The sequence below is a fragment of the Saimiri boliviensis genome, chromosome 4 (genome assembly GCF_048565385.1).
Source record: "Saimiri boliviensis isolate mSaiBol1 chromosome 4, mSaiBol1.pri, whole genome shotgun sequence".
NCBI classification, from domain to species: domain Eukaryota; kingdom Metazoa; phylum Chordata; class Mammalia; order Primates; family Cebidae; genus Saimiri; species Saimiri boliviensis.
The window spans coordinates 108,217,864-108,231,996 of NC_133452.1; the positions used below are offsets into that span (position 1 = coordinate 108,217,864).

General features: G+C 33.3%; 1 protein-coding gene across 2 annotated transcripts in view; it reads left to right on the top strand.

Annotated features, from left to right (window-relative positions):
* The window catches only part of LCA5 (lebercilin LCA5), a 67,787-nt gene that overhangs the window by 46,416 nt on the left and 7,238 nt on the right, over positions 1 to 14,133 (top strand). For both annotated transcript variants that reach the window (XM_003923265.3, XM_074398027.1), the window contains 2 exons: positions 12,356 to 12,493; positions 13,440 to 13,536. In XM_003923265.3, the coding sequence (XP_003923314.1) occupies positions 12,356 to 12,493; positions 13,440 to 13,536 (235 nt within the window). The remainder of the gene's footprint in view (positions 1 to 12,355; positions 12,494 to 13,439; positions 13,537 to 14,133) is intronic.

The following is a 14,133-nucleotide window of genomic DNA, read 5'->3' on the forward strand; positions in this document are numbered from 1 at the left end:
AACTATCTTTCAAGCATTATGAAAAGATCATAAATGTAATAACATGTGCATAGTTATTAAAAGGACTCCAGTACACTAGGGCACACATTTAGTACATAGAAAAAAACAACTCATTTTAACAATAAGTTGGCACAGAATGAATTACTTTGTCAGAAAAACAAAATGAAACAAGATTTTCCTTTTTAAAAAGTTTCTAGGCCGGGCGCGGTGGCTCATGCCTGTAATCCCAGCACTTTGGGAGGCCGAGGCGGGTGGATCACAAGGTCAAGAGATCGAGACCATCCTGGTCAACATGGTGAAACCCCGTCTCGACTAAAAATACAAAAATTAGCTGGGCGTGGTGGCGCACGCCTGTAGTCCCAGCTACTAGGGAGGCTGAGGCAGGAGAATTGCCTGAACCCAGGAGTCGAAGATTGCGGTGAGCCGAGATAGTGCCATTGCACTCCAGCCTGGGTAACAAAAGCGAAACTCCGTCTCAAAAAAAAAAAAAAGTTTCTAAAGATTTTGCAGAATGCTTGAGTATCAACATACACCTCAGTATCATGGAGCTGTGAAAGAATGTTTGAATAGACTTCTTTTTCTTTTAGTAGATTTTACTCTAAGAGATTGGCATTCAAATTCTCTTGACCCTAGAGCTGCTTTCAAGTATGTGTATTATAAGTGTTGCTTGTTAATAATATTGCTTCCCATGTAAACCAGTTTTTAAAATAAGAATTGATTCAGCATTATCTTCTCTTTACTCTTCCTAGTTTATTCAGAACTGGAAGTGAACTGTCTAGTATTGAGCCGGGTAGGTCCACTTGCCTTCAAGTTTCCTTGCCTTACTTTGCTGTAGTGGCCTGGAATCTGCTCTCAAAGTTTTTCTGCCCTTTAACCCTTTAGAAACCCAAATCCAGAAGCCTACCTTTGCTTTTCCTACCTGTTCTGCATTTATCTAACAAATGAAGCTAATTAGGACAGAACAATGGTCAAACCAGGTTAGCTCTGTTGTTGTCTGACTCTTGAGTTTGCACAGTTCTCCCAACCTCCAGGTTGCAGTTGCTTCATCTGAGAAATTAAATGGAATGATTTCTGAGGTGACATTCAGTTCAGAAATCTGATGAGTCTAAATTCATACTTTTAAGCCTTTCATATGCCAAAGTGTTTTTAACATGGTAAATTATATTTATGCCTTCCAATTAAATCCTTATTATGTCTATTATTTAATGTTAGAGAAATGAAGAATTCCTATTGTTGAAAAGAATAATTGCTTAGAAGATAAAATATTATTCATTGAGATTCTGCTAATTTTTTATTGTATAGTCAAAGAACTGACTAGATTTTATTATGTATATTTTTACCTTTTCTGGAGGGAGAAGATTTACAATGAAATTATGAGATTTGTATTTGAAGGGTAAAGCTTAAAACAGTTTCAGAAAATAAACTTTGCAGTGTCCTTAGAAACTACCCATTTAGGTAGAACAAGTATTATGGCAATTTTGTGTTAATATTTAAGATATCTTTCCAATTGAAAAAGTAATACAAGCACTAAAAAGGGGCTTAAAATTCAAATAATACAAAAAGATAGTCAGTGACACATCAGTTTCCCTTCTATGCTATGCTTTCTAAGCCTCTTCTGAAGAAACAGTCACCGTTAAGAAATTGTTGCTATATGTGCAATCTCATATCGGTATATTAATGTCCATTTTTCATTCTCGTACCACAGATGGGAGTGTATCATACACATTGTTCAATACTTTTTTTTCACTGAAAAGTGTATTTTGGCACTCTTTACATATTATTGTGTTATATACATATATTTAGATAGATATGTGTGTATTTTTGCACACAAACAAAAATCAGTCTCATGCTTTTTAAAGGCTGCATATTATTCCATTGTGTAGATATATCATAGTGTGATGAGTCTTTTCCTTATTAATGTTAAATTTAAGTTTAGCCTAAAGCTGCCTTTTTTTTTTTTTTTTTTTTTTTTTTTTTTTGAGACAGAGTCTTGCACTGTCATCTGGGCTGGAGTGCCGTGGCATGATTTTGGCTCACTGCAACCTCCACCTCCTGGGTTCAGGTGATTCTTCTGCCTCAGCCTTCTGAGTAGCTGGGACTACAGGCACCCACCACCACAGCCAGCTAATTTTTGGTATTTTTAGTAGAGACTGGGTTTTACCATGTTGGCCAGGGTGGTCTCAAACTCCTGACCTTGTGGTTTGCCCTCAGCCTCCCAAAGTGCTGGGATTACAGCCATGAACCACTGGGCCAAACTGCCATCTTTCATATTTTAAGTTTGGCCTAAAAGTTTCTCCATACATGGCAACGTATAATCTAACTGGATATGTAAACAGACTGTAAGGACTCTTGTACCAGTCACAGAGTTTCAGCCAATCCCTGTGGCCAACTATTCAAACTATATTCAAGTAGTACAGATACCAAGCTGTAACCAGCCCACCTGTTTCTTTACTTCGTATGTCACTTTCCTTTTTCTGCCCATAAATGTTACCTGACCATCTGGTAACCTTGGAGTCACTCTGAACCTATTCTGGTTCTGGGTGCTGACCAGTTTGTAAATTGGCTCAAGTAAACTGTGCTAACGTGTCTGAAGTTTTTCTTTTAACATTAATATATATGTTGGCTTTTGTTTTGAGATAGTATAGAAGATGCAAAGCATTAAACTTAAGTCTTTATATGTATAAATTAGTATACAAATGGAAAAATCCCAGAAGAGGAAGTCCCTGGGTCAGTAGAGCATTTTAAAAATCATTTTTGGCTATTTGTTAATATAAAGACTGTAAAGAGTGCTACTGGATAATAGTTGTTCTTGGATTAAAGTTAAGTTTTTCTTTTTGGGAGGATTTAATTGGCCTTTCTTGTGGTTATTAGCCTTCTAGGAGATTCTAGAGCATTTGTATTTTTTGTTTCCCATTCACTAGGTATTTGCATTTTTCTGAAAGCATCTTTAATATGGAAACATTAGTGGACTTCGCTAACTTAGTTGAGTTACAAATTATTGGCTTAGAATTCAAGGTCATATTAAAAAATTTTAGCTTATATTTTAATTAGGCTATTAATTAAACTGTTAATACCTACCTCTTAACCTATTAAGTTCCCAATGGAACTTCACACAAACACACACACACACACACACACACACACACACACACATTATATAAATAGACAGGTTTCAAATTCTGGTTATATATCATTCCAGCTTTATGATGTGTGATACACCACTTAGATCTATCTGAACCTTAGTTTCCAGTCTGTAAAACTCTGCAGGTGATTGTTAATACGGTTAAGGATAAAGTTCATAATGAGTCTGGCTCAGTGGTTGGTACTTACCAGACACCTAATATATGAGTGAAAAAAAAGGGAAATGTATGAAAAGTACATTAATTAAAGGTAAATACATTAAAGCATGGTAGCATTCTTGAGTTTGAAAGGCCTGTAGAAATAATTTAGTGCAATAGTTTTCAAATTGAGCTCAGTGAACTTAAAGGGTTCTACTGTTTTTTATTTTTAAAGGTTTGAAACTACCGATTTGGTCTATTGGTTTTTCAGATTTTGGCAGTTCTTCACAGGCAACCAGATAAAACTGATTTTTTTCTGTGGTAGTGACTGAGGAGTTATGTTACAGAGGGTACTTCAGAAACTCACATGCGTAACAACTTGAAGCAACCTCTGAAACACCTTGATGGGGAATTCTCTAATCCACCTCAAACACTGAACTGTTGAGGAAACAGAGATGTTATTTGTGTTCTTCCAGGTCACATAGAATCAGATAGGTCATGGCCGGGTGCGGTGGCTCATGCCTGTAATTTCAGAACTTTGATAGGCTGAGGCAGATGGATTACTTGAGCTCAGGAGTTTGAGACCAACCTAGCCAACATGTCAAAACCCCATATCTACCAAAAATACAAAAATTAGTCATGCCTAGTGGTGCATACCTTGTTATCCCAGCTGCTCAGCGGCCAAGGCAAGAGAATGGCTTGAACCTGGGAAGTAGAGGTTGCAGTGAGCCAAGATCAAGCCACTGCACTCCAGCTGCACTCCACTGCACTCAATGAAACAAAATGAAAAAGAATCATATGAGTCACTAAACCTCATGTGTGGGAGTAGAACTGCAATATTCTGTCTTCTGTTACTCTATTATTTTGTTATCATTTTAGTAAAATCCTTGAAATTTTATCACATTTAAATGCTGAGTAATAGGTTCCTCTTTTGTAGTAGTACATTCTGTGTTTTATTCAGAGTTTTAAATGATAGCAGGAATTAAAATATTAGGATTTTGGTTATTTTATAAGTATCTTCTGATAAAATGATCTAAAAACTGTAAAAGATACAAATTGTTTTTTCCAAGTCTATCATCATGCAAATTCTCTGTATGCCATTTGCTGAGCAGAAACCACTTCTAAAATTTGTTTTATTTTTGGTGCTAACTAGTAAATACTGTGTAGTAAAATGTATGTTGAAAGACAAAAGCTCAGGGTAAGGAAAGGTGTAACATTTTTAAAGAAAACAGATTTCATTAAAGAAAACAGGTTTCATTTAAACAAAAACAAGGTCTATTACTTAGGGCAGACTTGTAATGCACAGAGGAAGCAGAACTATTGGATTATAAGTTTGCCTCTATCTTGTCCTGCTCAAAATGATGAAGAAATAATAAGATATAGATAGCTCATTTAAATGAGCTCAGTCTCTGGATTCAGATGAATTATCCTCCAGAGCACTGAAGAACCTTGCAAATGTGATTCAGGAGCCTTTGTCATTGTACATTGGAGAGTTAGGAAAACTGGGAGAAGTGAGAAAGTGAAAAAGGCAAGTACCAGTGTTTTCAGAGGTAAACAAGTAGATACTAGAAATTATCAATTAGGCGGGGCGCAGTGGCTCAAGCCTGTAATCCCAGCACTTTGGGAGGCCGAGGCTGGTGGATCACGAGGTCAGGAGATCGAGACCATCCTGTTCAACACGGTGAAACCCCGTCTCTACTAAAAATACAAAAAGTTAGCTGGGCATGGTGGTGCGTGCCTGTAATCCCAGCTACTCAGGAGGCTGAGGCAGGAGAATTGCCTGAACCCAGGAGGCGGAGGTTGCGGTGAGCCGAGATCGTGCCATTGCACTCCAGCCTGGGTAACAAGAGCGAAACTCCATCTCAAAAAAAAAAAAAGAAAAAAGAAAAAAGAAATTATCAATTTAGTGAGCTTGATACAAATCTCTACCAGATTTTTAAATGTTTTGGAAAATATCGCTTACTTAGAACGATTCTTACTTTCCTCCCCCCCGACCCCCGTATCCCTGCTTAGGATTACTAGAATGATACATGATGATATACTATATCTACTATATTCTCCTATATATATATATACACACAATATATATCTGTATTCTATACTATATACTATATCATTATACTATGCAATTATAGAATATACAGTTGCAGAACTCTATATAGTATAGAGAACTGTATAGAATTCTATATAGTATATGCAGTTATAGAGCTCAATACTATACAGTTATAGAATATAGATGTATATAGTATATGCAATATATTAGTATATAGTATACTAAATACTACATACAAGATAAGATATAACTGTATATTGTATCTACTAGCATATAGTGGATATAATATGGATAGTCTGTAGTAAATTCAGTAAGTCTTTTATTTTTGTTTGTATTTTAATGGAGAAGTATGGACTGGTTGAAAATAGTGTTAGAAAGCTTTACAATTGGGTAAGTAATTGTACCCAAAGCGTGCAGGTAAATAAATAGCTGTCAACTTGGAGAGAATATTTCTAGGTGGGTGCTTTTGAGTGCTATCTTAGGCTCTGTTCCTTTCAGCATATCAGTGAATGTGACCAGGCTCCTTAACAGGAAGAACAAGTCTTAATTTGATTTTGTATTTGCAACACTTGGGACTGTCGCAAAAAATTAAGTGTTTCTTAAAAGAATGAATGGATGGATCTCTTCTTGACAGGTTCAAAAATAGGAGGTCCAACTAATTTGATGGATGACAAGACCAAGATTGATCCCCCTAGGCTCAGCATCTGGCCTGAAATAAGCAAGATAAAATTTAGTTAGGTTAACTATTACACCTCAATTTTTTTTCATCTATTTTATGTATATACTATGGGGAGCCCTGGCTTAAAAATAATTGAAGTTAAAAAAGCACAATTTTTAAAGTATATGAACTATAATCATATTGCCACTTAAAAAATCAAAAGGGAAGAAGTTAAGCAAGTATGGTGGTATCTTGGTCCTAGGAGGTAATAGTAACTCTAATTTTATTAGTCAGATCTCATCTAATAACAAGTACCAGATTTTAGGTAACAAAGTGACATATGGAGACCAAACAGAATAACCAGGGGATCAAAAAACTGGCCCAAAAGAAACAGTGGAAGAAACACAGAATCATAGAAAAGATTAGGAAAAACTGTAAGTTACTTCATTATTTAAAGGGCTGTCACATGGAGGAAGAGAAATAGATTTATTTCCTGAGGGCAATAAAAATCTAATGGTTATTACTAGGAAACTGGTTTCTACTCATTCAAAAGAGCTTCCTAATAATTAGAATTGTCCAATAATGAAATCAGTACCCTTTGCATTATCAAGCTTTCTGCTACCAGAATAATCTCTGCTATTTGTGCTGAGATTCAATGTCTTACCATCTGGGAATACTGTAAAAAAGCATTTACTATAAGGTGGACTCATGACCTCCAGGGTCCTTGCTTACACAAGGATCTGAGTGTTTAGAATTAAGCTGTAATAACACTGAACAGATATTAAAACAATTGACATTGATAGACTTATTTTAACAAATGCAATATTGTTATTTATATATATAATCCTTTACTAATTGATAAAAAATAAATGAAGGTAAAATCACTTATCCTTTGTGTGCTTGCAAAAATTGTTAAATTATGTTAATCCTTTATTTCTTTCCATGAGCAAGACAGAATTCTATGATACGTCCTTTGGAAAAAATGTTAAGTATTTTACATTTTATTTTATTAAACTGTTTAAAGATGTTTTCAAATTTTACAGTAAAAGTGGGTTAAAAATATCCATAGTCCTACCAGCTAAAGATAACTACTATTTCCATTTTTTCATTTATCCATTTAGGTTCTTTAATTTCTTAAAGTACTTCTAATTTTTTATGAAATATTTTGAATATACAAAAAAAGAATATTTAAAAACATTCATTTAACTACTTAACGTTTTGCTGTTTTTGCTTACATTAAAGTTTCCCTGTATCCTTTCTCCAAACATCCTTTTTCTACTTTCCCTGCTCAGAAGTAACTACTCTTCTGAAGTTGTTAAATATATATATTTTTAAGCATTTTAATTTTTATTTAAGCATTTTTAGAAACTTTTAATTTCTTATTAGTATATGTATTTTTTTTAATTAGAGAAAAATTAAAAGACAAAAACATTCTCATTCTTACCACTCAGATGTCATCACTTTTAGTATCTTAGTATTAATCCTTCTGGATCTTTTTCTGTGAATTTCTGCATTTATGTATAAAAAAATTCTTCTACTACTGGCTTACTAGGGTTTTTGTTTTAAATTGTGGATTGTTTTGAATGTGAAATTACTCTTGTTCTTTTCTTCTTGTAAGTGATGCTATTTAGCTGTGATGCAATTTTTACATATTGCTGAATTCCTTTTGCTAAAATTTGTTTGGGACTTTTGCAACACTATTTATATTTTAGAATGGTATACGATTTTATTTTTCCACTATTGACATGAAGATTATAAAAATTCTTTTAAAGAATGACTTCCAGAGTTTTTCCGTCTTTCTGTTCTCTTTTACAGAGAGTAAAAGATAGAGATATGTTTTTAAAAATTTGTTAGATTTCACCTTTGAAATCTTCTGAATTTAGTGCTCATTTAGAAGTTTGTTTTTGCTTTTTTGTTTTTTTTTTCCCACTCAATCTTTTAACAGTATTTTAAATTTTTAAAATATTTCTCCTTGGTATTTTAGCAGTATTGGTTTACCATTATTTCTTACATGTCACCATTGTTCGTTATTGTTCCTTCAGGGTTCACCTCCTTTCTCACTGAAATATATATTTAACTGAGGGCTTCTGAGTGGCAACATTTTTTAGTATTTGTCTGAATATATTTTATCTTCACTTTTCAATGATAATTTCACTGGATCTTGGTGGATTCCAGGTTAAGAGTTATTATGATTTGGAATTGAGTATTTTTTAGCACTAGTATTTTTTTAAAACATGTTCTCATTAAGTTTGATGGTTTCTTGTTTTGTTCCAAAATAACTAAGGGGGGGGGGATAGGATTGTTTAAATTAATATTTTATATTGAAATAATTTCAAGCTTATAGAGTCACAAATCCAAAAACAGCATAAAGAACACTCCTGTACAGTTTACCCAGATTTATCCCTTAACGTTTTATCCCATTTGTCTTACAATATGCACACATGATCTCTTGTGTGGCCTCTGTGTCATATGCACTTACACACATAATTTTTTTTTTAACTATTTCAGGGTGACTTACATACATTGTGCCCTTTAACCCTAAATACATCAGTGTGTATTTTTTAAGAACAGGGATTATGCCCTTATAGAACCATAGTAAAATTATGGTTACACTATGATTTACACTTATATAATAACTTCCTCTAATCTATTGTCTACAGTACAATTTTTTTTCAGTTGACTTAATCATGTCTTTTATAGTACTTTCTGTTCTCCAGTATAGGATCCAGTCTAAGGTCAAGTATTGTACTGAATTGTCGAATTTTCTAGTCTTCTTTTATCTGGAACATTTCCACATACTGTTAATTTGTTTATGACATTCTCATTTTTTGAAGCATACAGCTTTCTACCCCTATTCATTTAATAGAATATCCTTAACTTTGCATTTCTCTTATGTTTCATTGTGTATAGACTGGGGTTTTTGTATTTTTGGTGAGAATACTGAATAGGTGATATTATTTTCCGTCTTTATGTGTGACATCTGGAGTCACATGTCTCCTGACCTTCACTAGAAATCTTAATTTTGATCTCCTACCCAAAGTGTTGCTCAGCTTGTCTAACAAGCTTTATACATTGACTATTCCTTCTCTTATAATGAATCAATAAGCAGTCTATGTGGAGCTGTTTTAAGAATATGTAAATATCTTGTTCTTCATCAAAATTTAGCATCCGTTGATGATTCCTTTCTGATCTAGTCTTTATCATGGTGCTTTTTCCAACTTCATCTCTCATTGTATCTTCAATTCTGGAAAATTCCTAACTTTTTTGCTTGTTTTGTTTTTCTCTTTGCTTTTCCCTCATTTTGTCATTATCTTTTAGATTCTTACTACATGACAAAAACATTTCATGAAGAATATGGATGGGCAATAAACATGAAAATTAACTTTATTAGTAACCACAGAAATATAAATTAAAATAATTGTATTCTTTTTAAGGCCAAGCTGATGGATTAAAGAATTACAGTATCCTGTTATTGGAAGAATCTAGTAAAATAAAGGCTACTAGACTTTCAAAGAGAATGTAAATTGTTACAGCCTTTTTTGAGGGCATTTTGGTAATGCTTTTCAAATCCTTAAAATTGTACACAATTCTATCAACCCAGAAGTTTCATTGTTTAAAATGTACACACTTGTTTTTACTGTTTTTTATGATCTATAAAAATTATTTAATGCCTTTTTGTATTCCCTTCCTTTTACCAATCCCTGCCCACAACTCCTCAGCTAATCTACTTTTTGTCTCTATAAATTAGTTTGCATTTTAAGAACTTTATATATGTGGAGTCATATAGTATGTATTATTTTATTCCTGGTTTCTTTAATTTAACAAAATTATTTTGAGATTCAAACATGTTGTTGCAAGCATCAATTGTTCATTCTTTTTTATCGCTGAGTGGTAATTACCCTTATTGTATAACTATATATGACATTTCATTTATCCATTAATCAATCCCATTGATGGACATTTGGATTATTTCCAGTTTTTGGCTTTTGCAAATAAAGCTGCTATGAACATTCATGCAGAAGTCTTTGTATAGACACTGGCTTTTATTTCTCCTATGTAAAGACCTAAGTGTGGAGTGACTGTGTTAACATAGTAGATATATGTTTTACTGCCAAGTGTTTTCCACAATGGTTGTAACCATTGTGCATTCCCAAAACAAAAGTGTATGACAGTTCTGGTTGCTATGTATCCTTGCCATTTTGTATGCTTACTTCTTCCAATTTTAGACATTGTGGCTTTAATTTGTATTTCATTTATGACTTAAGACAGTGAAGCATTGTTCTGTGTACCCTTTGTCTCTGGATATCTTTTTGGTGAATTACCTGTTTATGTATTTCCTCCATTTTTTTTTTTTTTTGCTAAGCTTTCTGTTTTCATGTTACTGAATTTTGTGGGATAGATATAGATGTTTAGATGTAATATATAGTTGACCTTTGAACAACACGGGTTTGAACTGTGTTGGTCCACTTATGTAAGGATTTTTTTTTTTTCAATAAACAGTCGGCCCACCATATCCACAGATTCCACATTTCACAACCAAATGCAGAAATAAAAGACAGTATTTGCAGTGTGTGAAACCTTTGGATGTGGAGGACCAAGTTTTTGTATACTCAGGTTCCACAGAACTGACTGCAGAACTTTAGTACGCCTGGATTTTGATATCCACAGGAGTCCTGGAACCAATCCCCTACAGACACAGAGGGATAACTCTGTATAGTTCTTCATACAAGTCCTTTACCACAGTGCTCCCCAACCTTTTTGTTATCAGTGATTGATTTCATGGATGACAGTTTTTCCATGGATGGGGTTGAGGAAGATGGTTGTAGGCTGAAACTATTCCCCCTCAGATAATCAGGCATTAGATTCTCCATAAGGAGAGCACAACCTAGAACCCTTGCATGCACAGTTCACAATAGGGTTTATGCTGCTATGAGAACCTAATTCTGCTGATGATCAAACAGGATGCAGAGCTCAGGCTGTAGTGCTCACTCCTGCCACTCACCTCCTACGGTGCAAGCCTGATTCCTATAAGGCAACTGACCAGTACCAGTCTTCAGCCCAGGGGTGAAGGACTTCTGCTTTAGCAGATCGGTGGTTTGCACATACTTTCCCTAGCCTGTGGCTTATCTTTTCATTTGCTTAATGATTCCTCTCAGAGAGCAGGAGTTCTTGATTTAGATAAAGTCTAAGACACTTTATTTCTTAACATTTACCCTGAGGCAATAATAAATGATTAAGGTTATTTATATTAGGATGTTCACTCTAGGAAAAATTGGAAGCACCCTAATATTGAACAGCAGAATTTAGTTAAATTATGATAATCTAAAAAGTGCAATACTAGTCCATTGAAAAGAGATTGTGTTATTAACAGTATATTGACTTAGGTGTTTATGGTATTATTTAGTGAGAAAGAAACATAAAAGTCTCAAATTACATACGTCAAAATGTTGGCAGTGATTATCACAAGGTGATGAGATTGTAACTGCTTTTTATTTTCTACTTTTCTTTGTGATTTTTACTTATAATAAACATTTATTATATTTGTAATAAATCTGTCTGTCTGTCTATAAGATGCTTTAAAAAAAAAAAAAACCCACAAGTTAGAAATGGTGTCTTGACAACTTATTTTAAAAGAAAATAAATTAACATAAATTATTTTATAAACTTGATGGAACATGTTTGAAGACCATGGATAGAAATGACTGTTGTATTTATCTAGAGATGTTTTACTCTAGGTACTCTCCACAGCTTTAGTAGTGCTGTGTAATTTTAGCTGTCTTGGTATCTTATTATTTGCCCAAGTAATGTGGGTGTGCTTAAGATTTTTTTTTTTTAAGATAGTTTTGTTCTGTCACCAAGGCTTCAGTTCATTGACTCAATCATAGTTCACTGCCACCTTAAATTAACTTCTGGGCTCGGGTAATCTTCTTGCCTCAGCCTCTTGAGTAGCTGGAACTACAGGCATGCACCACCTTGCCCAGCTAATTTTTAAACTCTTATTTTATAGAGATGAGTTCTTGCTTTGTTGTCTAGGCTGGTCTCAAGTGAACTCCTGGCCTCAAGGCCTCCCACTTAGGCCTGCCTTTCAAAGTACAGGGATTATAGGCATGAGCTACCATCCCAGCCGTAAGAATTTATTTACAAATTATTATGAAAAGCAGAAATAGGAATGATAGGCTAGATACCTTACTAAATTGTTGGTAAATCTGTTCCCCAGTTTAGGTACATGAATGCTGTGCTCAGTCTGATTTGTATGTCTTGTATAGCACCACTAAAAACATCATTTTGACACTGCCATGTGTTATGTTTTATTGGTAGATTCTTTTTTACTTTTAAGGACTGCTTTTTATGTGTTTGTACATATAGGAACTATCGAAAAATCTTGAGCTGAGTACTAACAGCTTTCAACGACAGTTGGTTGCTGAAAGGAAAAGGGCATATGAGGCTTATGATGAAAATAAAGGTCTTCAAAAGGAGGTACAGCGACTATGTCACAAATTAAAAGTAAGTATTTTAAATTGTATTATTTTTTCTATAATGTGTATTAGATGAAAATTAAATATTTTAAAACACTAAATACTATTTCATATTTGTAAGTTGGAACAATATAATTTACAAAATTCTATTATCTTCAGCACTTAGAAAAGATATGTTGGTAGAATCAATATAACAAAGTGAAATTAAAAGCAAAGACAGAAGATGGAACACTGAATACACCAATAGGAATGATAAAACTGAAGTAAATTGTAAAATCATAGAAGAAAATTATGGGAACTAGAACTTCACTGTGTTGCATGATTGAATAATTCAGTGTTTTCCTCATATCATCCCATGATTGATTGATTATTTTTGAAGTTGCTTCAAATGATGCCCTTCATATTCAGTGTTTAGAGAAAGCAAATTACTTAATTTTGTTAAAACAGGCATTCTTCATTCTATGTAGAAGTCATTAATGCGTTCTAGGTGGAACTCATTAATTTTGGGCAAAATAGTGCAAAATTATACATTATCTTATGATGTTTTCTTTTTGTTATTTAAATTTGCAGAAAAGTCACAGTCTCAAAATGGTAAAGTATGCCTATGTTTAAAAGAATGGTCTAATTTTTAACTCATCAATATTTCAGAAATTATATTTGAGAGATACTAACTAAATTATTTGTGTGTCTCAGTTAAGACAATACTAGCTGTGTCAGGTAAGAATGGGTAGAAAATGAAATTTGCCTTAATTTTTTAAAATTTCCAGGACATACTAGACTTTTTAGGGAAAATTATTTTTCTCTCCTAATCTCAGTGTACTAGAGACATTTCTTTCTATAGTTTGGTAGTTGCAGAAGGAAGCTGAACCAGATATCTTTAAATATGGTAAGAAAATACCAGATGACAAAGTGAGGATTTTGTTGTGTTTTAAACTGAGACTCTGTTTCCTCAATTGTATTGCGTTTGTTTTCAGGAAAAGGAGAGAGAACTGGATATAAAAAATATATATTCTAATCGTCTGCCAAAGTCCTCTCCAAATAAAGAAAAAGAACTTTCATTAAGAAAAAATGGTATAGTAGCTATTATTGTTCAAAACCTAATATTATTGCTATTATTTAGTGGTAGTACACTAATTCTGAAGTGAAAGGGAAGGAAAAGAAACTCATTGAAATATATTTAAAATAAATGTAGTTTTTGCAATTTAAATTACCTAATAGTTTTCAAAATCCTTTTCAGTTTTCTCAGTTTTTTCCCTTAAAAGGAGGCTGTTAAATTTTTTTTACATAACTTTTTGAAATTTCCTTATAATTTCTAAAATGCTTTTGAAAATACACAAATATACCCCAAAGTAGAGAGAGTAATATGATGAACTTTCATTTACGTATCAAGTAACTTTAGCAGTTACACTTTTTAGCAGTTTTATTGCATCTATTTTTTCCACTTTTTTCTAGAGTATTTTAAAGTAAATCTCAGATATCAGTTGATTTCACCCTTAAATACTTTGTATTGTTATTTTTAGTTTTACTTTAACAAAAGTATAATTTCCCTCTTATGTGAATTGCAAATTTTAAAAATATAAAGATTGCAAAAGCTTTATAGCATTTATATTCAGAATTGTCTCCAAATCATATAATTGCCAGTTAATTCTAGAAACAAAAATAGTAATA